Here is a 25,831-nt window from a genome sequence, read left to right as displayed (position 1 = left end):
TTTAGCACACTCGGAAACCCCAGAAAGATTGGTGTGTTTTATCTTGTACATATGTTTCTAGTTTTATCTTCCTCTATAGTCTTTTAACTTTTGTTAACATTTTTAGAGTTCTCATTAAGACTTCTGCTCTGTTTAAATCAACTTTTGTCAGTGACACAAAAAACATTTTTTGCTTGGTAGAAATTTAAACGTGAATATGGAAGATGGTATAATAGTAACCTAAAGAAAGACATATAAGAGACAATTGTTCTTTAGAAACTGTATTAAATAGGGAGGTTTCTGTTTTAGTTTTGGGGAAGGGAGAAATGTAATAATAGATTTTTAAGATTTTTAGGATCTTTGTGCTTTAATCTTATTCTCAGTTAAGTTGATTAGAATTATTATTTCAGTATTTTAAATATTAATTTTCATTTTGTTTAACACTATGACTTTTGCTGTCAGACTTTAAAATTGATTAATGATCTGCACAAAACCTCTAAAAGAGTCTTCCAAAAAAGAAAAAACAAATTAACCTACAAATAAGATTATTTTGCATTATTTTATATCCTTAAGTCGAAGTCTTTTTATAGCCTAAATAAGTAGCTCCACTAAAATATCTGGAGTATTTTATAAAAGATGTGGTGGATTAACTGATATGATTAATTCCGCAAAGCTCCTCATTCCTTCTGTGAACATTGTGACTCTTGCTCAGAATGCACTGGACACCTGGGGCTGGAGAGCTGCTCTCCAACGTGCACACTCACTTACGTACATTTCAGTGAAGTTGGAAGCTTACCAAGAATCAGTGATGTTTGTCCCTAAACCTGCCAGTTTATTTTTGTTATTATAATTACATTAAATTTTAATGTTTTGTAAACTGGTGAAATATAAATAGTTGTTTCCATTAAGTTAAATTTAATATTTTGGAAAGGCTCCATAAAGGGAAGTTGTTTGCAAATAATTACTCTTAATCTGATGAATCAACTATAAGAAACTGGTGAAAAAGTCTGGATGGACTCTGTATTCCAATTATTTCATCAGTGTCTTTAAGTTTTCATTAAATAAAGAAAAGAAAAAAATAACTGGAAATCATAGTTGGTATATAAAGGCTGTGGTTTGTGCAAAAATACCAGGCGAAACTATGAATCAGTAGACTCACATACTAAAAGAAGGCTTGGCTCCACATCAAAAGATTGGTCAGTGGGTTTGCATTATTTATATGGGTGATTTTAAAATATACTTTCAAAGGTATGCAAGTACAACTTTAAAAAAATTCTTTGCTTTAGCTAACTCTTGCAATTTGCTAACCAATGATAACATAAAAAGTGCATCCAGTATACTTTAGACCTGTTTCCTAATAGTCATACATACCCTCATTTAACAGGAAGTTGCAGTCAAGTTGTCCTCTCTGTTCTTACCCACTGATAAGGGTATAGTATCTTTTGTTCCATCTCTGCATGCCTGGAACTGTTTAGTAATCATTCCTTCTTATGTCTACCTGCAACACTTAATTCTTGTTCTTCTTTATGTGCACCACATTGTCTTGCTAATACCTGATTACGTGTATATCATAGTGGACTTTACTTTTCTCCTTAATGTCTAGCACAATGGTTTGCTTATAGCAATACTCAGTAAATGGTTAAGGTCATAGCTTTTTTTAACCTTTAGAATTGATAGATTTAAGTAACATGCCAAAATGGATGTTTTCATCTTCTGCATCAGAGAATATAAATTTCTATATACACTTTTCTGAAGGATTTTTTGGCAAAATGTGTTTAAGAGTCCTAAAAACTGTAAACCTTTGATTCAGTGATTACATTTCTTATGATTTATTCTAAGAAACAATCAGATATATACAAACTTTGGATGTGATACTTGTTGCAGAATTATTTATAAAACTGAAAGATTGGAATTAACCTATATTTTCATCAGGGAATTCATTCAACAAATTTTAGTACATATGTATGGTACAATACTACATTAAAAATCATTTTCAAAGACTGATAAAGGACATGAGACTATGCAAACAATATATTATCAATAGATTATAGGTGATTAAATTTGGCACACTATTTCAGTTGTCCATCACATGTACCATTGCACTCGGTCCTGTGTCATTAATACATTAATATGTGTGCCATCCTCTTTATCTCATTTATTGTAGGACCAAGAGTTTAAGAAATAGTAAACGACTAGAATTGAGTAGTTCATATGCTTCACCCTCTTGATCCAGATTATCTTCATGTGATTGTTCTTGGCATAGTTATGAAAACATACAGTTTTGTCCTTGGTCTGCAGTGCTAGAGAAGGATTCAGCCTGCCTAACCTCTAGAAGTAGTATCCTGCCATTTCTTTCTTTGTCTTGTGCTTCAGTTGATATTGCTTCCTCCTTTGCCCTGGTATATCAGGCTCCCAGCCGTTTTTTTCCCCATACCTCCTTGTTTCCTACTTCAGTATAATGGAAAATATGAAATTACAGGAGTTATTGAGTAGCTTCATAGCTCCTTAGCTCAAACTCTTGACTAGATTTGACACTTTGAAAGCACTGTTATTAACAGTGAAACTGGTTTTTAATCAGTGAAATTAGGCACTTTTACAATGAGGTGTTTCCACTTAAAGAATTACTTTTCGTAGATGCCTGTTTTGACAAAGTTGTGATTATTATAAGCAAAATATATTTAATCACCTTATGATCATGGTCTGTTGGATAAAGAAATGAACCTGCATGTAAAAGTTATCTTTTTTTTTTTTTTAGGTTTTGTTTTGGTTGGGGGAGGTAATTAGGTTTATTTATTTATTAATACTTCTTGAGGGAGGTGTTGGGGATTGAACCCAGGACCTCATGCATGCGAGACACACGCTGTACCACTGAGCTATACCCTCCCCGCTAAAAGTTGTCTTGATACAGATGTACACCTTTGCAAAATTCAGCTTTGCAGTTGGGAGGCACATGATCTGGTTCTTTGTTGTAATTATTGCCCTTGAGAAATGTATTTTAAACTTTCTTTTGCTTCAGAATTGTACCAGTGCTCCACTAAATTTAATAGTTTTCTTCCCCATCCTTCCGCATTGTCATGTGGACACTGATGACATGGCAATATTTGTTACTTTTGGAGGCTCTAAGGAACTTGTATAAAGCCCACAATGGCTTTCTAAAGTTAAAAAAAAGTCTCTAGATTTTATATCTGTCTCCTGTATTTTGAGGGTCTTTTAAATGACCCTTTACACACATCATCTTTCACATTACCTTTTTTGAAAAAAGTTTTTAAGAATGGTTAAATAAATCACTTGTGTAAATAATATTTTTCTTCACTAAGATTCTGACGTTTCTAAGGATTAAAACAATGTACTAAATATCTTCAAAAGTACTAAGCTGTGTATAAGCTCCCTAAAATAAACTCAATACTTAATAACTTGAATTAATATAAATAGGCATCTACTATAATTTTCACCCAAAGGAGTTTATAAATCAGTGATGTTACTTTTTTAAAAACATATAAAAATGGTTAAATAGAAAGTCTCTTTCTTTGCCCTTCAATGTTGGCATTGTAAGGTCCAAACGCGAGGTAGAATAATAGAAAGAAGTCGCAAGGTGTGGCTCTTCAGTCGTGGTCGCGTAGCTCCAAGCTCCCTGCTGCTGCCATCAGTCATTGAACAGCTCTTGGGAACTCTCCAACTGAAGTCTGCACATTCTCCCTGTTTCTCTTGTTAGTTTCCAGCCTGCATTTTGAGAAAGACTTGCTTAAAATATTTATCTCCTAAACAGAAAAATAACTGTGGAACTGTTCAAAAATCTCAGTGGCTCACGGAATTAATGGGAAAACATTTCACAAATAAAGTTGATTGTAAAGACTATATAACTAACTTGGGATAGATAGATTAGAGAAAAGCTTAGCTAAAGACCTTTAATAACAATATAGTCCTGAAAAGAGTCCTTTATAAAGTGTTAAAAACTTGTTTGAGTTTTAACAATAATATAGTTAATTATAATCACCTTGCACTTAGCCTATGTTTCTCTGTTGCAGTAGTTTAGCTAGGATAAACAAATTTACATACTAAATTGATATTTGAGTTCAAGGCTAATGTTAAGCAAGAAAAAATAACTTTTGCAGGAAAGGCACGCAAGGAAGAAATTATTTTTATGAGTTACTAAAAGTGTACTCCGAAACACAGAGGACCGTAGGGATTAATCAGAAGTATTTATGTGTGTCGCATTTTAAAAACCTGTAATGTAGTTTCATGAAAGATATTCTAGGCTGGCCTTTTGAGAATCTCTCAATTAATAGGGCTATATAAATTCTTAATCCTCTTTTTTCCTGTCATTATGTTGAGAATATAAAAATGAATAATTGGATGATTGAGGAATGTTCTTGAGAATATTATTTGGAGGAATTATTGAGGCAAAATCAGTGTCCTTTCTCTGCTGGAAACAGTGACTGAAAAGAAAGTGGGCAGGCTCCTGGTATTGTTATGAAGGTCGTGCTCCTGGGCTTTGTATAACTGCAGGGTATTTAAAGTTCCTGGTATCCTTGGAAACACAAACTGTGATACCAATTGGTGCTTGTGTTTCAATGATGTCATACAATTTACAGATCTCCACAATGGATCTCTTGTTTGTGGACCTACAGAGTTCAGATAGTTTTGAAAAAGCACCTAAAGGGAGAGAGAGAGCGTTAGTTAGTTAGCCAGCTAGTTAGTTAGTTTTTTTCTCAGGCTTTAATTTTAAGAACCAGTGACAGCCTTACTATCCATTCCTTAGTCGTTTGAGTTTGGCTTCAGCTTTTCTAAAAAAGAAAAAAAAAATCATCCACTGGCTTTCTGATTGTTTTACATTCTTGTGATTGCTTTTGAATAGTAAATACACGTTTCTGTACTAATTGAAACGTGTAGAGAAACAGATGAGGATTGATTGCTCTTCTCAAGTTTAGCCATCAGCTTTGCAGTGGTAAGAGGCTTATAGAACTGAGAGTATTTGAACTAACTGGCTAGACTAAAACAGTGCCATTCGAAAGATTGTATTCTTTTTTCTTCAGTCTCTCTTTTTAAATCTGGGAAATAATTGGTAGGCTGACTTAAATGATGTACGTTAAGTTGACCAAATCAGTCTAAAAAAATAATATGTTTTTTCCCTTATATTCACTTCTGCTTCTAATTATTTCTGTGGCCAAATCGCTATAGGTTTATTGGCTCTTCCTTTGTAAAGTTTGCATTAGGAATGATGTGTAGTTTCATGGCACAGTGGTCTACCAGAACCTGTCCAATGGTAACAGATGGAAGTTTCTTCTGTTAGAGCAAACCTGTGTAGTTTTTTTGTTTTTGTTTTTGTTCCCCAGAATATTTCCATGGAAAAATTTGTTTATATACACCATATAATCTTGAAGATAATTCGCAGTTTTAAATCAGGTTTTTTTCATCTTATTTCTGTATTTTTAGCATCAGTAGTTTAGATTGGAATAAGAAACGAATCCATTATTTCAGATGTGTGTGAAGTAAAAAGAACAGTAAGAGCTAACATTTATTGAAGGCTTGCAGAATGTTAGGCACTGTCTAAATGCTGGGCATTTCTTATTTAATCCTTATCACATCACTATGCGGTGGAAACCGTATTGTTCCCATTTTAAAGGCAAGGATACTGAGAGTCTGAGAGGTTAAGTATCTTGACTAGAGTCTCACAGCTGGTAAGCAGTGGGGATTCCTTTAGTCTTTCTGAGTCTATGCCCTTAACCACTTGACCAGTGTGCCTCTCCGTAACAGTGGTAATAATGGGAGCTAATATTTATTGAATACTTCCCTATGTGCCAGAAATCGAGAAATTGTGCTCAGCTTTTTCTAGTGTGTTAACTCATTAATCAAATAACCTAATTTGGTGACATGGGTCCTGCCATGACTCTGAGCCTCACGGCCAAATTTCTGTGCTTTGGTAGTTTCTTCTCAAAGATCTTTGTAAACAGTTCATATGTGCCGAAAATCAGGGTTGAGTTATGTCAAGCAGCTGTATAAGAATCCTAGCAGAGGTATGTGCCAGCGCACCATGAGTTAGTGTCACCTTTCTGTATATTGAGGTGCTGTATTACCTATCTTCTGGGGAAAGTTAAAACCTTAGAGTCATATGAGAAGTGTAAGTTTCAGCCCAGTGTTCCAAATGCTACCTAGATATTTATATTAAAAAAAAAAAAAGAAGCCTTGTAGCCAGCGTTGCTTTCTGATTCCTAGGGTCTTCAAGTAGACTTGAACTAGTTAAAAATAGGTGGTTCCCTTAGTAGCAGGTGGTTCTCTAATAATAGAAAAAGTTAAGCATTCTATGTCACCCACACTCCATACCATGGTAGAGAAGCTGAGTTATGGATGTACTGAAGTTCTTTAAACTTCATTTGCTATTGATCAGTTTAAGTCTGGAGCCTCCCTTTAACCATTTTCTAATCTTGTGGGACCTAGCTATATACTTTTAAAGTCAAAGTAGTAGATGTCCATAGTTACAAGTGTGTACTACAAGGATTGAAACGAAAAAGAGCATTTAGCTTCCCTACCCGCTGCTTCAGCTAGTTTCTGGTCTATCCAGGCATCCACTTTCGCCTCCTTATGAGTATTTTTCTACTACTTGCCTTCACAGTTTAAAATAACTCATGCATTCACACATAGACATGTGACACATGAAAATATAGATAGACAAATAATTTTGAACACTTTTTGTTTGGAACTATCTTCCACTTTTAATCTATTTTTAAAATTTCCTCTAAACACACACACACATACACAACTGTGATTTTATTCTCTTATAATTGAGAAAGTGGAGTCTCAGGTTAAATCATTTGCCCCAACTCATGGAAACAGTAAATCGCAGATTTGAATCTAGTCCTCTGAGTGCACAGCTAAATTTGTATTTCATAGGAGTCAGATTTGTTGACAATGGGACGATATGGCGATTTCCTCCACCTTTTTAATGCCCAAGTGGTTAATGATGATACTAACAAATAAACTTCTATTGTGTGCTTGGGATGGTGAAGTTCTTTGTTAATCACTTGGTGTGTATTATCTCATTTGGACCTCACAAAAAACCTCTAAGGGAATAGTTGCTTGATCATCCCTATTTTATTGTTTGTTTTGTTTTCATCAATTTTAGAGCTTTTTATTGATATTCTGTTATGGTAGATGAAGATTTAGCTGGTATACACAATCATCCCAATTTCTTCACCATTATTTTATATATATATATATATATATTTTTTTTTAATCAGTATTCAGTATTTTTTTTTCTTTTCCATTTCTGTCTTTTTCTACTTTCTGGGTTATTTTCTGAACTTTGTCTTTTACTTGTACTATTGAGTTTTGCCATCATGTTTTTAATTTATAAAAGCTCTTTTTAGTTCTATGAATGTTGCTTTTTATGAAAAGCATCCTGTTTTTGTTTCACAGATGCCATTTCTTCTCATATCTCTTTGAGAATAGTGATGGTTATTTGGTTTTTTTTCTCCTGTATCATTGGCTCCCCCTTCAAGTTGTCTATTTCTGTTTGTTTTGACCTCTATTTAATCTAATGCTAGAGGCTTTCTCTGATCTCCGGTAGTTCTTATTTTTCTACTCTAGATTAAGAATGGGAGACAAGAAAATTGCCTAGAAAATCTGAGTGTGAGGTTGAGCCTTGTCCACTGAGGGCTTTATTGTAAGGTGATCTGGGTGGCCTGTTTGTGGGAAGGACATCTTTGGTTAGTATCCTCTTGAGCTGATCTGATACCCAAAAAGAGCTCTTCTAATTGCCTGTCTGGGAAGCAGAAGTCTATCTGCCAGTTATGAGAGTCAGATGAGGGAGTAAAGAAGACTTTGGGAGAAGTACTTCTTAGCATTCCTTATATGTTTTCAGGATGCTCTTCTCAGCTTTTACAGTCATCCTTTAGTCCACCGTTTATTTTACTCTTCCAAGCAAGTAAACCTCTGTTCTTCTGCCTGAGTTGGGAAGGAATAGTTACCAATAAAATAAATTAGAGAGAGAGAGAGTCTTGGGACTCTGGCTGATTTTTTAATCAGTTTACCCAGTACTTATTTCAGACCATTCTTTCCCACCCCTACTCCTTTGAGAGATACCTAGTGGTGGCTTATCCATGAACTTTTTCGGGATTCTCTGGTGTAAGGTGAGAAGGGGTGAAATTATATATGTTCAGTCTGTCGTTTTATCCTAGTAGTTGCCTTATATTTCTTAAAATGAAGTTTGAATAAGGCATTTGTGGACCACGTGAAGCAATTCCAGTTTCTTCTGTAGGCCAGGGTTAGAAGTCTTGGACCTAGACAGACAGATCTAACTTTTGACTGATTGGGGGGGGGGGCTGGATGTGGCTGAAACTAAATTAATTAGCTTCATCCTTAAACCGGGTCTTCTTCCAGAATTCTTAATCTCAGTAAATGAAACCCCCATTCACCTCTTTACACAAATGCAAATGAGTGGTTCTATTAAAACCTTTCAGGGGCTTCCTTTTCTTTCTAGGATCAAGTTCAGCATCTTTAACTTGGTTTATAGGTCTCTGCATGATCTTGGCCTGGGCTGTTTCCCCAGCCCCGTAACTCTGCATTTACCTCCTTGCTTCCTGTACGTCAGTCATAGAGGCCTCCTTTTCAGATTGTTGTTGGAGGAGCAGAACCAGTTTATTCCTCAAGGGCTTTTGGGCTGCGATTTCATTTGCCCGAAATGCTGATACTTACACTTCCCTCCACACTTATACACCACTAACCATGCTCCCAGCTGCAATGATGTCCCAGACTAAGTCCATAGCTCTTGTTACATGCTCTCACAGCACCCTGTACTGCTTCTGTATAGTGTTTGTCGTAATTGTTTAATCGTGTGCTAATGGTGCAGTATCTGACCCTTCAACTAAATTTAAATTGTGTGAGTTCAGTGAACTGTCTTGTTCAGTTAGATCCTCAGGCTTGAGAATAGTGCTTAATACACAGTGCATAAATCATTACTGAATTAAAAACAAAACCAAATGAAACAGAAAAACAAGGAGAAGCTTTATGATATGCTAGAAAAAAGATCCTAGATTGTATATCAGACTAAATTGTAAGATAACTGTGCTAGATGTGTCACTTTGAACAAGTGATTTTTTTTAATCTTTCAGCCTCATTTTATTTTTATTAAAAAAATTTTTTTTGCGGGGAAGGTAATTAGGTTTATTTATTTATTTAATGGAGGTACTGGGGATTGAACCCAGGACCTCATACATGCTAAGCAGGCACTCTACCACTGAGCTATCCCTACCCCTCAGCCTTATTTTATTAATCTATGAATTGAGGAATTGTGAATGTATCCCTTGGTATCTGAACTGTCACCATCTAAACATTTGCTGTGATGACTTGGAAATTTTTAACCTAAAGTTGACTATCTGCATTGAATTATCATTAAAAGAAACTGCATGTGTGTTCTGGCCAAAAACATGAAGTTGTACATTAATCTGAGTGAGAGAATATGGAGTGGAGTAGACTATTGTCCTTGAATTAGTTGTTTTCCCAATGGGACTGTGTTCTGTGATCATGTGTCTGATAATTGCATATATGCACACACATATTCACTAACAAGTTTATTAAATATTAAGTGATGTTGTATGTTTATTTTTCATTTAGAATTTTTTGGTGGATTGTGTATATAGGAGTTTAAGAATATTTATTATTTAGGGAAATTAATTGGGAGTTTTAGATATTCTTGAACTGAATTATTCTTTTTCCACTTGAAATCAGAATATAGTCTCTGTTACGTGAAAATTTGCCACCCAACACATTTTAGGAAATGGATTAAACTTGGATAAGAAAGATATCTGTTCTATTTGTGTTGACTGTATTGAGAAAATGCTAAATGCTTCATTTTACTGCTTTATAGTCTCATATTGTAGTTGGTTGTTCCCTAGTACACATTTGAGGTCAGTGGTTTTTAATAAAAAGAAAGCTTTTTCACTTCTCATGTAAGTCAGCTGACTCGTATCAGGACCTCGCTGATGGAACTGGGTGTCGACTTACTACTGAGTGACTGATAGGACTCTTTAGAGAAGCCTGTGTGCATTACCTCCATGATAGTTTTCATTGTGAGTTCAGTGATTTATAATTCAAACAGGTCATCATTCAAAATAGATGCGTATTTAGCTCTGCATTCTGTTCCATTTGATACTGTGGAGAGAGCTAGAGCAGTTAAATTTTTTTAATGCTGCCAAATTCTTGATGTTTTATTTTTAATGCAGTCTGCCTTCTGCTCCCTAGATAGTGAGATAATGACACAGGATTGACTGTATAACCAATTGTGAAAACCCCAGAAACTGATTTCTCAGTAGTGGTTAACTGTTTACTCTTTTTTTTCCTTTCTCCACTAAGAATCACATTCCTTTAAAAGCTCTAATTCTTTCCCCACAGCAGCTGCCCCTAAAGGAAAGTGATGAGATTCAATTCAAAAAGAGGCAGGCGTGGGGGTACATTAATATAAGAAGAAGTCCTAAATATGACAGAAAGAATAAAGTATTGAATGGTGTTTGAGATTAATTCTTAGTATAGTTCATTTTTCTGCCAGTAACAGGAACATGAGGTACAAAAAGGATCTTGAGTTTTGATCATGTATACAGCACCATGGTTATGTTTTAAAGGGCCTGATTAATATTTTCTCACACTTTTCTTAAATTTGCATAGTACTTAACTAAGAAAAAATTGCATATAGATCATTTTTTTCCTTCTAAGGATGAGTATACAAATGAATTATTTTATTTTGAGTATTATATATTTTTCTGTTTAGGTAAAAGTATGAAATACAGATGTTCATATGATTGGATGCCATTTGTCAACGTGGCATCATTCATAACTTTCCATTCCATTCCCCAAGGCATATAGTTGCTTAAGCAGTGCTTGGCCCAGTGTGGCAGTTATGGGACTTATGTCTTCTAATGCATATCTAAGAGGTGAAAGAAAGCTGAATGATCTGCTCAGCCTGCTGTTTCCTGGCATGCATGACAGGGGCAGTGCAAACTGCGTACTAGTGATGGGGAAGGGAGAAGCACGGTGGACCCATGATAGGAATTGCTTCCCATCCTGGACAATCTTCTTAAAATTCTTACCTAATAGTATCAAACTAAAATTAGTTCTTCTGCAAAGAAAAGTGTTACCTTTATCAGAGAACCCTTGATAAATTAACGTTAAATAAGTCATGCCTTCTGGGAACTTCTTACATTGTTATCAGGTAAGTGTGATAGAGCAGAGCTAGAAGGCCCATGCTTAGGTCCTGGTGCTTCTGCGACTGAGGGGGAGGAAGGCAGGGGCCTGTTTGCAAACCTTAGGCTAAAGGAAATTATTCATCAGAAAGAAGTGTCACATATTACCTCCTACCTACCCTCTCTTAAAGAGGGTGATACTGAACATAGGGGATTTACACTTGTGATAGTCACAAGTGATAAAGTCGCATGGAAATTAAACCTCCAGAGTTGAGAAGAAAACGAAAATGGTTAGCTAAGGGTGAAAGACACAATATAAATTCATTTCAACTAATAGTTATGGTCTCCTAGTGAATTTATAATAAGACTGACAATTCCATAAAGGCAAACATTTCTGACCTAGTGATTTTATATCCTAAACACATTGAATCATAAGTACCCTCATTATTCATGAAGGTGAGTGTGACCATATTTAAATTTACTGGGGCCATTGATGGTATGCACTGTAATGTAATTTACCAGCCCACAGGTCCACAGTATGTCAGGACAAAGCAGAGTTCACAGGCAATAATTTTAGTGTTTGGAAGGTTATCAATCAAAGAAAATTTTTGTTTCTTCTGGAAACAAGGTATATTCTGACATTTTGACAGAATATGGAGGGTGGAAAGGTAATGGGGGATAAAAATAAACAAAACTAAACTTCATTTTAGTGTCCTGATTGTTTTGTCTTTCCTTTCTGTACTTTAAGAGTGGCAGAGGAAGACAGAGTATACTGATGGCAGTAATGGCTGGCAGCTGTACTAGGTCTTCAGCAGACAGTATTAACTCATTTATAGAATAATTTTGTCCTATAGCGCTAATATCTAGTGGGCTGCTGCTTGCTGAGCAGCGTGCTGCAGTTAGCGGCATTATTAAAAATCATCTCCATGTGGCATCTCTAACATTTCTTCTGTTGTAGCAGAAATTGCTTATAGAAGATAGCCAAGCATACAGCACATTTTAAAAGCTTTATGGCAAGGCAAGGATTTTATAATTTATCAGAAAAATAAAGAACTTCCTTTTAAAAATACAGCATGTTGGTTGGCCTATTAATATAAGTGATTTTTAAACTTGAACTTCTGTGAAAACTGTCTAGAACATTTTGGTGAAGAGAAAAATATCCCTTTGTCTATTTAGGGAAATTGACATGTTCTTTGCTAGTTGTAGCAAATAGCTCTGTTTTAAAGTTGTTTAGATGTGTTTTTACTTCAATAAGTAAATGGTCACTCCAATTCTGAGACTTAAAAATAATGCTTGTACTCTGAGTTCTGACCAAATTCAGAACCAAAACAAGTCTGATGATTGAAATTTGAATATTGGGAAAAATGTGTTTGTTCTAGGCCAGGTTAGCTCTGGCATGGGAATAAACACACACGTGAAAAAACACACACATGGTCTTTCTACAGCAGTTCAGACCCCTGCAGCTTACAACTACTTTTTAGAAATGTATTTCACTTTTAATGTATTAAAATCTTCCCTGTTATAGATTTCCCAAAACTGTGTTTGTTTTTGTTTTTTTAGGTTGGTGCTAAGAATTGACGAAAGGCTATTGAGACTAAATGAAACATTAGGGTTGTGTTAGCTGAAAGATTCTCTGTGTAGAATCCTCTGTAAAGCTTATTTTGGATAACAGTAAAATAGTTTTAGAATTTTACCAATTGCATTTAATTTATAATGTTGTTATTTTAAAAAACGTGCCTAGTCAACAATGTAATTCAGAAGCAACTCCGATGAACTTCTAAGGAGCTGTGTGATACAAAAATAAAATTTCCCACAGCAACTTTTTATTTTACAGTCTCCGTATTTGGGCCGTAGACTTGTTCTTGTCCTCTTTCCTTTATCCCTATTTCTGCTTCCAGTCAGATTCTTTTATTTGCTCTCCTACTGTAAGTCTTTTGAGATGCTCTCTAAGTCTGGAAGAGACAAGATGTTTACCCTCTAAGAGAAAAGTTACTTTGCGGATATTTATAGATAAGCCTAATGGAATTTCCAGCTCTGTTGTATCATTTTAGTGCGTCTTCTTTGTCAACTGGTGTGACAGGCCATTTTACTCCCTTCTCTGGTTACGAGGAAGGGTTACGAGGAAGGGTTACACACAGAAGAGAAGTTTTTTAGCTGTTGTTGTTTCCTTGCCAAATAGTTACTAAATTTATATTAGCATTTGAAGAGGCCTGGAATTTGACTATTAGATTTGCAGGTAGACTAAATAAACTGATATTTTGAATGCTGTTTTGAAATGATTTGGTAGTAGTGGCTTGCATTCAGCCCTCCAAACTTAATTCAGATTTAAAGGCTTCTCTTTTGAGTTTCCTTTTTTTTTTTTTTTTTGGAAAAACTTTTGTTTTGGATTTGCTAAAACGAGAGCAGAATTAAAGTTATGTAACCTGTTTTGTGAGAATTTATTAATCTATATTTATATTAATAGCTCTTTTTATTCTCTCATCTCTTTTGTGCAATTCTTCCCCCCAAAACAATTGTGGAGTTACCAGTGCTGTGGATTTCAATTTCAAAGTCCAGCTCATATAGTCCCTTTCTTTCGGTTTCCACTGCCACCACTCCATGACCCTAATCATCCCATGCCCAAGCCATTGCATTAGTCTCCCATCCATTGTACAAGACCTCTGGTCTTTTCCCCACTTCGTTTTGTAAGCTATTGCCGGATTTTCTTAGAATCCTCACTGCCTTCCTATTGTCTAAGCAGTGGTCTTTAAAGTGTGGTCTGTGGAACCTCAGAACCCAAAAATCTCCTGATCTGCTAGGTAACTGTTTTTATAATAAAATTTGCCTTTTTTTTTTTTTAAGCTGTTTTGACATTTGCACTGCTGATACAAAAGCAGTTGTGAGTAGATCTACTGGTGCAGCAGCAGGAGCAAGGTTGTGACACCAAAGCACCGGCAGTGACCACGGTCTTCTCGGCCGCGTGTGTAAGGGAGAAGAGCCAGTCTGACATAAGGACATCCTTGAGAACTCAGTGAAAATCTTTAACTTTATTAAATCTCAACCCGAGTGTTTGTCTTTTTTAGCATTCAGTGCGACGACATGGGGGTACAGGTAACCTGCATACCGAAGTATGGTGATTATCACTGTGGAAAGCGTTTGTGCAAATTGAGCTTCAAGCCAAACTTACCATTTGTTTTTCATGAAGCATCATTTTTACTTGAAAGAACAACTGAAAAGCAAATTATAGTTATTCAGTCTTAGTTATTTGTCAAACATTTTCTAGAAAAAGAAAGACATAAACCTGTCTCTTAAGGTGAAAAAAGCAACAGTATTTACTGACACTGATAAAATTTAAGACGGAAAATGAAGATCAGTATTTTGGAAAACTTGAATCTGCCACCTGGAGCTTGACAGCTTCCCAGTATTAGATTAGTGTGAGATCAAGACTTTTCTGCAGATTAATGAATGTGATTTCTTGATATTATATAATGAAAAGTGTCATTGGAAGATCTGCAAAACTAAGTGAACCATTTTTTTTCTAAATGATCAGTGCATAGTGTCCCAAACTCATGCATATGGGTAAAAAGATCCAATCAAAGGGCAGGGTAGATCAGTGGTTTTTAACATAACAGAGGATGAAAAGTATTGGAGTAGTGTCGGATTCCACATTTTACTCACTTTTAAGAAGCAACTGCTTGTCAGTTTTTGGTATAGTATTAGAAAAGATGACCCACAGTTATCTGAAAATGCTATTAAAATATCCTCCCCTTTTCCAGCTGTGTACCTGTGTGAGTCTAGATTTTCTACTTCTACTTCAACCGAGACAGCATAAAGCAAGAGGTAGAACGTTGAAGCAGGTGTAAGAAACCAGCTGCCTTCTGTTCAGCCAGATGTTACAGAGATTTGTGAAGCTTCAGGCAGTGTCACTCGTCTCACTTATTTTTTTGTTTTGTTTTGCAAAATGGTTACATTTCATCAAAAATGTGTTATTTATATTAACATGCAATAGATCTGTAATTCTTAATAAATAAATACTTTAAACATTTCTGTTTTAATTTCTAACATGGTAAATATTGATAAATATAACCCACATAAACAAAAGCTCTTTGAAGTCAATTTTAAAAGTCTAAAGGGATCATCAGATCAAAAAATTTGGAGAATTGCTGGTATACATGATAATATCCAAAGAAGTGCTTTCCATTGGGATTCACTGAGTGGCCTCTGATTCTTTTTAATGTTTCTAAAATTATTCACTTTTTTGTAATAAGGCCAGTGTTCAGTGTCCTTAGTATCTTTAAAGGAATGGAACAGTACAAATCTAAAATTTCTTTCTAGTTTTGCTATTAAGATTCTTACTGGTAATTATCCTTTTCTTTGGTGAATTTTAGATACTAAATACAATTGGAAGTCAGAAATTAGAAGTATGCCACTGGAACAAGAGAGACAGAGGGTGGGCGGGAGGGAGGGGTAGGTAGAATTAATAAAGTGAAATAAAGCAATACCTGAGTTTCCCATTAATATAGTCTCAGTATACAGGCTTTACGAGTATACTGTTAAACCTTTATTTAGCCATGGAAATGAGGATATGATAGTATGAATAAATAAAATTTATAGGCTTCAAAAAAAAATCTAGTTCTATATTGTTACTTAAAATGCCCTTTAAACCTTGATCCAGAAATGCTAAAAAGAACCAAAAAAAAAAGAGAAAGAAATCACTTATCCTCACTTCTTTTGTATTTTCTTCCTCTGTATAGATTCTTATAAAATGATCATAAAGTAGATATTAGATTATAGAAAAAATGTGAAACTATAAAATTAACAACATGGCTAATCAACCTCATACTTCAGACAAAAAAAATTAAAATATGGAAGCATTGCTCACTATTTCATTCTGCTTTTAGCACTGGGGAGGAGTAATTCGAGGTCCCACCATGCTTTATGAAACACTGTCTTGTTTCACAATGTCGTGAAGAAACCAGGGACAAAGCTCTGATTGGAGAAAGGGAGAACATGAAGGAAGACTGTAAGAGAAGTACTCAGGGTGACACAGGGAAGATAAGTTAGGTTTTCTTAAATTCAGTGCTGATGCAGATTTATATTTTGTCAGGAAACCTGGGTTACGCTGTAATACAGTTTCCTATATTCTAAGTCTATCAATGTCTCCTTGCTCAGTATGGATCATAACATTGCTATTCAGATTAAATTACAGGGGGCAGTTTAGGTCACCCATGGTCAACTTACATAAGAAGGTTAGTCATTTGAATGAAAACTTGTCTAGGCCACAAAACCTCACATTTTCACACAAAGTAGGTGCATCCCTCTCTGTCGAAGTAGGCTTGGTATTTGACTCTAAAGATAGGCCTACATTGTGGTTAAAAATCTAATCCTTTTGTTTGTCCAAATCGTGTGAAGAAAATCAGCCCTGACATGGCTTTTAAGTTTTGGCAAGAATCTCTTATCCGTGTCAAAGTATTAAAAGAGTCAATTTCCTTAAAGCTTTTTGCGATAATTTTAGGAAATTTTGAAGTGTAAAGAAAACTTTAATTTAAATGCTTGCAGTAGAAGGGAGAGTGGAGGGTGGGGAAGAGAGCATTGGTGTGGAATGGGGAAGCTGTTGATGCAGCGTGTCCTGGTGTGTGTAGTTCAGAGGAGACAGAAGCAGAAAAATAAGGGGGAAAAGGAACAACAGTGAACATCTAAGAATTAGTAACATGTCTCGCCAAGCCCTAGTAACATTATTGGTTCTTGGATTTTGAGTTATTTTGGAGGGCAATTGATAAGCTCCTCCCAAATGCAGAGCAACAGGATAGATAGATTTAGATAGACTTTTAGAGAGGAGAGGAAGTTAAGCCGGAAGGAGCACTGAAGGTAACATCGGACACGTAGGGGATGTAAGAATAGAGCTGTACACGTAGTGCCCTAATTACTGACTTGTTTACTTTCTACAGGTCTCCGGCTGTAGTTATGCATATTTGAGTAACTGCAGTATAAAACAGCTAGATTATGTGAATTTCCTTGAAGTCAGGCAATACCAGGAATACTTACCATCCTGTAATAAAAAGACTAAAAGTCTGTAGAAAGTAATGAAGACTGTCACCTAGTAGATAATGTGTGCTTATTTATAATTTACAACTCTCTTGCCCTTGTGGGTTTCTTCAGATTGAGGTGTTTCTCTAGCATAATAATTAAATAGTAATAAATAATGTATTTTAAATGTTCCTTGCAGTATATTCCTGAGATGAATTAGTCCTTCATAGCTAAAGAACTTTTAATATATATTGAACTGTCATAAAAGCCTCATTCAATGGACCTAATGTGTACGATGTGTACTAGTGGTCAAGATATGTTCCAAGTTTTGTAAATATTGCTGCTCTGAACATTAGGGTGCATGTGTCATTTTGAATTAGTGTTTTCAGTTTTTTTCAAATATATACCCACGAGTGGAATTGCTGGGTCATATGGTAGTTCTATTTTTAGTTTTTTTGAGAAACCTCCATACTATTTTCCATAGTGGCTGCACCAATTTATATTCTCACCAACAGTGTACAAAGGTTCTCTTTTCTCCACATCCTTGCCAGCATCTGTTACTTGTAAAGTTTTTGATAATAGCCATTCTGATAGATGTAAGGTGATAGCTCATTCTGCTTTTGATTTGCATTTCCCTGATGATTAGTTAAGGGGGATATGTTCCAAATTTTACAACAGCCCAAATGAGTGTATAGTTCATGTAAAAAATTTTAAGTGATTTTTTTTGAGATGTGACTCCAAAAGCAAAGGCAACAAAAGCAAAAATAAACAAGCAGGACTATATCAAACTAAAAACCTTCTGCACAGCAAGGGAACCATCAACAAAATGAAATGGCGGCCTGCTGAATGGGAGTAAGTCATACATCTGATAAGGAGTTAACATCTAAAATATGTGAAGAACTCAAACAACTCAGCACAAAAAGCAAGCACTATGATTGAAAAATGGGCAAAGGGTCTGAATAGACATTTTTCCAAAGAAAACATACAGATGGACAGCAGATCCATATGTAAAGGTGTTCAACTTCCCTAATCATCAGGGAAATGCAAATCAAAACCACACTGGGATATCACTCACACCTGTTATAATGGCTATCATCAAAAAGACAAGAAATAACCAGTGTTGGTGAGGCGGTGGAGAAAAAGGAACACTTGTGCACTGTTGGTAGGGGTGTAAATTGATGCAGCCACTATGGAAAACAGTATGGAGTTTCCTCAAAAAATTAAAAATAGAATTATCATACAATCCAGCAATTTCATTTCTGGATATTTATCCAAAGAACATGAAACCTCTAATTGGAAAATATATATGAACCCCTGTGTTTATTGCATCATTATTTACAGTAGCCAAGATGTGGAAACACTTAAGTGTCCATCAGTGGATGTATAGAATACTACTCAGCCATTAAAAAAATGAAATCTTGTCATTTATGAGGGCATGGATGGACATTGAGGGTATTATGCTAAATGAAGTAAGTCAGACAGAGAAAGACAAATACCGTATGATCTCACTTAAATGTGGAATCTAAAAACTGAAACAAATGAACAAATAAAACTCATAGATGCAGGAATAGAACAGTGATTGCCAAGAGGGGTTGAGGGTCTGGGTGAGATGGGTGAACGGGATCAAGAGGTACAAACCCCCAAGTTATAAGTAAATTGTGGGAATGTCAAGTACAACGTGATGACTATAGTCAATAATGTTGTCATGCATATTTGAAAGTTGCCAAAAGAGTAAATCTTAAAAAGTTCTTATCAGACAAAAAAAAAAACATTTGTAATATTTTATGGTGATGGATGGTAACTAGACTTATTGTAGTCATTATTTTGCAGTGTATATAAATACTGAATCATTATGGTGTATACTTGAAACTAATATGTTACATATCAATTATACCTTAGTTTGAAAAATATTAAAGTAACGTAGGAAACGAGACGTTTAGAAGAGGTGAAACATTGAAATTTGATATTGTGTACCTCCGCCTTTAAGAGACATGATGGTAATATATTTAGATCTTTCCTTGAGGAAGTTGCCTTCTGTGTTTTTAAGATCTTACTGGCCTCTAGTGGTAATATAATGCTAGCCATTTCTAATCTTATGACCAATTAGAAATAAAGCCATTTTGAAGATGTAGGCTACCAATAACTTCACTCTTTCAGTTCTGGATCAATAGTACTTTCCAAACGTACATTCAACATCATCTTCTTCCTGAAGACTGTCTATCTTTTGTTCTTGTCTCTGAGTCACCCCCATCTCTTTATTTTGAATGATACTGGTTTTGCTCTAAAGAGACCTTCCGTTATTTTGGTGCATATACAGTGGTGATTACTCTGTCAAGTTTGTGCTAACAATTCTTCCGAGAGTGTTTCAGCCCTCTTTTCTGCAGATTCTCGGGCAAAGTTTTCCTTCTGTATATAACTTTTTATTTTCTTCAGAGGAATTTAAGTTTTCAGTTTGCCATTTAGACTTATGTTTAGAGCTCTTTAATTTGATTTTGAAGACCCTTACATTGGAAATACTAGTTTCCCAAGGATGGTAATGATTTGTCACTTTTGTTTATTGTGTTCGTCACACAGATGTGAAAGGGCCACCCACCCACCGTCTGTCTTGTGGTCAGTCACCCTACACCGAGACGACGACATGGGAGCGGAAGTACTGCATCCTCACGGACAGCCAGCTGGTGCTGCTCAATAAGGAGAAGGAGGTGAGGGGGACACTTCTGAGAAGAGCTACTTCCCTTTTCTGACCAAATTCCTAAATAATCTAGTTTTTACTTGCATTTTGATAAATTGCATTTATGAAAATGGAGGCTTTATGAATGTTACACTGTTAAGTAGGTCTAAAGGGCTAATAATGTCATAATGATACGTGATTGCCATGAAGGAGTGACTTCCATAAGACAGGGCTGGATTTTCACTGAGCAGCAGTGACAGAGACACTGAGTTAAGTAATTTAGAGTGAGAATGGCTTGGATTGTGTAGGCCTGTCCCCGAAAGTGGTCCAGGGGGACTACTGGAAATTATATTGGTCTAGCTCCTAGCAAGTAACAAATGGCACAGTCAGTAGATTAATTGAAAGAGATTTAATGAAGGGACTATTTCCAGAAGCATGGGATGCATAGGGGACCCACCGGCGGGTGATGAGCCAGCAACAGCAGAAAGCACTTGTCACCCTAGACCTTCAGGGCAAGGGAAGGGAGCAGTGTTCCTGGAACCCGGAGAACTGTAGTTGCGTGAGAGGGCCACGTGGCAGTTGCTGTGGCTATAAAAGAACACAGCCTCTGTCAAACCTCAAATGGCCAGCAGGGAGACACAACACAGGACGAACAGAGCAGTGCTCTTTTCCTGCTTTCTGATTCCTTGCCAGTGTTACCTGCTGGGCAAACCTAAGTTGAAGCCAAAGGAAAAGATTGCTTTTGATGTGTTCTCTAGAGATTTGCTTCCTGAGACCCAGCAAGGGAGCGAAGGGCAGAGTGTAGATCTGGACCAGCAGATAGAATGGAATGAGCACAGACATCTAGTTCTGGGTAAACTCTCTGTCCCTCAAAGTTAAAAAAAAACTCTTGAGCTCATCATATACTACTGCTGTTTTACTCCTCAAGCTATTACAGGGTACAGATCCTTCCATATCCAAGTAATTCATTTGCTTATTGGTGATTTATCAGCTGGTTGACTTGGTAGGGCCATAAAACCACCCCACTTCCAACCTCCACAAACACAAAAAAATGAGTGAGTATGAGAAGAAGTATCCTTCTTGACAAAGAAGGCAGATAATGGGAGGGAAGGAGAAGAAGAGATCTCATTCAGTGCAGGAGAAAGATATATTGCCAAAATATGTGTAAACAACTGGAGAGCTTCAGGTAGGGTGTCAGTTTCGTAAGTCATCCCTCAGGACAAGTGAGTTCAGAGGCAGCAGGGCACAGAAACGACTTTTCTTAATTCTTGCCTGTGATCCCTACCTTCCTTTTCTCTTCCTCTCTTCTTCCCCTTGCTGTCCCTTTTCTCTTCCACCTCTTCTTTTACTCAGCATTTTTAATATCGTAAAGGCAAGTTCATAACAATAAGGCTGTTTCTGTTTCTTCTTTTGTTTTCAGAGGCAGTTTTTATTTGGAAGGGCCTGGCGAATGTGCCCTCTATGACCTGGCTTATTTTTTTTCTCCAGCCATTTGAAAAATGTCTCTTGCTTTGTTACCGTCTCCCTACCCATGACCCTTTTCCGGAATTTTAATATAATTAAATTTTATTGTATTAAAATAATTTAATCAAAGCCAGCCCATTCTGGAGCAGTATAGTACATGTTGCTTTGTTTATATTAAGTAGATACATAATAAAAATTGGTGGAGTGAATGTTAGTATAGAAGATTTCTAATTATCCAGTTTGAATAAACAGATAATTCAAAATGTGCACTTAAACCGATCTACTCTGTCAGCAGTCTTTTATCAGAACTATGTTAATCAGGAGTGATATGAACAAATTATATGCCATCTTTTTGCCCTTACCTACATTTTATTCAATTTAGTAATGTAAGAAATTAAATAGCCCAAAGATGGATAGCGTAAGGTCAAAAGCACAGCTTATCTAGAAGCAAGATGTAATCTGCGGATTAAATATTACTGATCAATTGAGTAATTCAGGCTTGGGCCCCATAAAACAACTTTAGTCCCGTAAAATAACTATCCATGATGAATAATTTTCTAAAACAATTTTTTATGTACTTTATCCTGTTTTATACCAGCCATCATGAGGAGCCCTAGACATCTGGGGAGCCCCTCATCTTCCACTCCACTGTGGCTCTGAGTATCCCCTTCTGTGTCCCTGCCTTCTGCTCATCCTTTCCCAGTCTTACAGCCCTTTCACTGTGCCCTCTGCGACTCATGGTCCGTCGTCAGCCAGATCAGCTATGTCTTTGCCTCTTCTCTGAAGGAAGTCCTTAACTTCTTGGTCTAGCTTCCTTGAGGTCACTGTCCTCCATGAAGTCCTGTGTTTCTCCCACAGCCCTCGCACCATGCTGCCTGGAAGAGGTACCCTTCTCCTCTCATAGCTGCCTCCTGTCTATTCTCCCTCATTTTCCTGCGTCCCATGTTGTAGTCATCCAATCCCAGTCATTCCTCCTCATTTTTTGTTGATTTTCATTCCTGGCTCATTATCATTATCTGCAGCAGTACCTTAGCCTTAATTTGAGATAGTCCAATATCTACAGAGATGATTGCTTCAGCACACTGGCTCTCAGTTCCTTGTACTCCTCACCTCCAAGAAATTTTCCTCCACCCTGCCTCCTTGCTACAACTTCTTCATATTCTCTGCGTGCATCTTACTGTCTGACCATCACCTGCTCTCTTTCTGGCTCATCCCCTTTTCCCAACAACTTTTCAGTACTTTTGGGACCTATGGTCCATTGTCCCTGTCACCTTTCTGCCCCTCATGTCTCTGATATCCTCTATTCCCTCTCTCGCAGCTTGAATACTGTGACCAGACATTTTAATCTTTGCATACCATTTCCCTGTCCTTTTTTTTGCATCATTGTACTCACTTGGCAGTGTCATAGGTCAGTTAAATCCTTCTCCTCATCTGTCCTGCCCAGCTTCCAAGCAGCATAGTGTGTCTGGAGAAAACCACTCCACCATGCTGATGGTGTTTAAACTAATGGCAGCAAACCTCATGTGAGGGTTGCTTGGCCTTCACAGAACATTTCCCAGTCTGATCACTGTCCAGCCCTCCTGGACTAGTGCTGCTCAGTCTATGTGTGGTGAAGGGCCAGTATTTTCCCTACCTCATCATGCGTAGTAAAATTCAGTAATATGAATTGTTAAGAAAAATAAAGTTTTAAAAAGATAAAAATGTAAGTCCAAATTTTTATTAGGTTTAACAGAAATGAAATTACAGTTCAATAAATAGTCATAACATAAGAAAAGAAGGAACAAAATTACAAAAATTGTACCTGTTCATGGAAAGTGTGCTGTACAATGAGGTGAATCCACTGGTCACACCAGGTGCACTTCTCAATTTCTGTGTTGTTGTGTATCGTGGACCATTAACAGTTTGCAGGACAGCACAGATCTGTGGACCACACTTTGAATAGCACAATCCAAAATGATTTCTAAGATTTTTTTTTTCACACTTCCTTTTGTATTCTAATTCCTTCTCTATTACCTTCAATTATAGCTAATTACTTTGCTTTGTGCTTCACTGAGAAAATTCAGGCACTCAGAAGAGAACTCTATTACCTTGTCTTGTCTGTCCACCAACAACTATTTCCTTAAACCCTGATTTCCCTCCTTTAACTGTGGTTGAACTGCCCACAGTCTGATTATCAGCCCCTCCCCTTATGCCCATTTTGTTACTTCTTGCCTTTTCAATTCTCTCTTACCTCTCTCTTACCTCTCTTACATCTTCAGCTCTGCTCTCTGCCAGATCATTCCCATCAGCATGCTGTTATTTTTCCCATCTTAAAGAAAAAAATAAGCCTGTGTTAACCTTCACTTGTACCTCCAGTTACCACCCCTTTGTTTCCCTTACCAGCAAAAATTCTCAAAACTTCTAAACTCACTGTCTCTAATTCTTCTGTCATTCTCTTTTTTTTCCCCAGTACTTCAGTGTTTATATATTTTGATTTTTAAAATTCTGTCTTCTATATACAGCTCTGTGCCCACATAAGCACATCAACTTTGAAGTGGACAATCCACTTGCTCTTCAGTCCAAAGGTCTATTGGAAATAATACCCATTGAAGTCTAGCTGAGTTTTGAGTTTACTCCTGGTGGCTATTCACACACATAGATCATGTCAAGACAAGAAGACTATGACTTGTATCTTGTGCCCTTTCTCCTTTCTACGCCTGTCTAAGCCACCATAGAGTGACTCCTTTTCCCATCCTTTTCCCAGGGGTGAACTAGTCTGGGGTGGAGGCACAAAGGATTTTCTAATGATTGACATGGAGGGTGGATGGGCATTAAGAAGATGAAGTGGAGGAAGAAGGAACAGTCTAGGCTTAGAACTTTCCCCGGCTCAGGAGAAGGCAGAAGCGAGGGATGCTGAAGGACCTGGAGACAGGTGGTGTGACTATGGTCCAGAGGGAGTGTGGGGGACTGAGGGAGGGAGGCAGGGACTTTTAAGGGCTCCTCTCATTTCTCTTAAACCTAGTTCAGTCACACTCTGACCTCCATCACTTTGTGAAAATTGCTCTTGTTAAGCTCATTGGTGACCTTACACTGGTAAATTCAGTAGTCAGTCCTCACATCTCATCTTACTTAATCTGTTAGTGACATTTAATACAACCAGTCACTCATTCCTTCTTTTAGAACCACTTTCTTCACTTGGCTTCCATGACTCTGTGCTCTCTTAGTTTTCCTCCTGCCTCCCTGGCATTTCCTTCTGAGTCATCTCTGCAGATTTCTCTTCTACTCTCCACATCCCAACAGGGAGTGCTACAGAGTTCAGTCTGTGGACCTCACTTCTTTAGGAATCTCATTCAGTCTTATGACTTCAAATACTGTCTAATGCTGATGATCCTGATTTTATATCTGAAGCCTACACATCTCCCTTCTCTAGAGTCATATATCCATCTGCCTGTTATGCACCTCTGCTTAGATATGTAGTAGTCATTTCCAACATGCTCCACACTGAGCTGCTAATCCTGCCTCCGAAACCATCTCCGTTACTGACAGTCCCATCCTTCCAAGCCCCACTCCCCCAACCCCTTCCCACTCACTATGTTTCAGCTATTAAGCACAACAAGCATGTTCCTGCCTCAAGACCTTAGCCTTGACTTTTCCCTCAGATATTTGCATGACTCACTTTCTGACCTTCTTCAGCTCTTTGCTTGCATATCATCTGCTCAATAAGGCCTACACTCACCAAATTATTTAAAATTGCATCCTCTCCCTCTATCTTCATTTAGAACTTCTGATCTAATTACCTGCTCTATCCCCCTCACCCCATAGCATTTACCACCTTCAGAAATGCTATATAATTAATTTTTTGTGTTTATTGTCTCTTTTCTCCTTTATAACCTTTTAGGGTAGGGATTTTTGTCTGTATTTTTCAGTGCTGTATCCCTCAGTGCTTAGAACAGTTGCAGACATATAAGTAAATTCTCAATAAATATTTGTCGAATAAATTCTGAAAAAGCCAAATTATAAACTTTGATTCCTGAATTTCCTTAATGTAAGTTTGAGAGGAGACGAACCTTCTATTTTTTCTTTTTTGTGTGATGTCTTCCCACAACAAGAGGCTTAATTACATATTTTTTCTAAAACTGGATAATAAATAAGGGGAAAGAGAATCCATATGATGCTATTCCATTGTGGAATATGTAATTCCATCTTTACTTGTTGAGTATCTGTAATATGTGCAGTATTCTGGTTACAAAGATGCAGTTTTGTTGGGGACACACTGAGGTAAATTAAAAGTTATAACCATTTGGAACTAGATGCAGAGGTGGCAGTTATGCAGCATCATGAAGGTACTGTCTTTGAATTATTCACTTAGCAGTGGTTCATTTTATATTATGTGACTTTCACCTCAATACATTTTTTTAAAGATTATAATATTACCACAAAGGAAAGGTTAAGATACTGCTTGGGGTGCGTCATGATTTAAAGTGGAGATGGCCAGAAAAGGAAAAGACTGGAAGGCTATTCCATGTATGTATAAAGATACAAAGTCAGGAAACAATTTGTA

At 36.7% G+C, this 25,831-nt stretch overlaps 1 protein-coding gene across 4 annotated transcripts in view; it reads left to right on the top strand.

The window, feature by feature from the left end:
- RASAL2 (RAS protein activator like 2) overlaps positions 1-25,831 on the top strand; it is a 297,751-nt gene that overhangs the window by 130,864 nt on the left and 141,056 nt on the right. For all 4 annotated transcript variants that reach the window (XM_031688793.2, XM_031688792.2, XM_072946046.1 and 1 more), the window contains exon 2: positions 19,731-19,858. In XM_031688793.2, coding sequence (XP_031544653.1) covers positions 19,731-19,858 — 128 coding nt within the window. The remainder of the gene's footprint in view (positions 1-19,730; positions 19,859-25,831) is intronic.

The sequence above is a fragment of the Vicugna pacos genome, chromosome 21, assembly GCF_048564905.1.
Source record: "Vicugna pacos chromosome 21, VicPac4, whole genome shotgun sequence".
Classification (NCBI taxonomy): domain Eukaryota; kingdom Metazoa; phylum Chordata; class Mammalia; order Artiodactyla; family Camelidae; genus Vicugna; species Vicugna pacos.
Note: the sequence above shows the minus strand (reverse complement) of the source record. Positions and strands in the feature narration are given on the sequence as shown.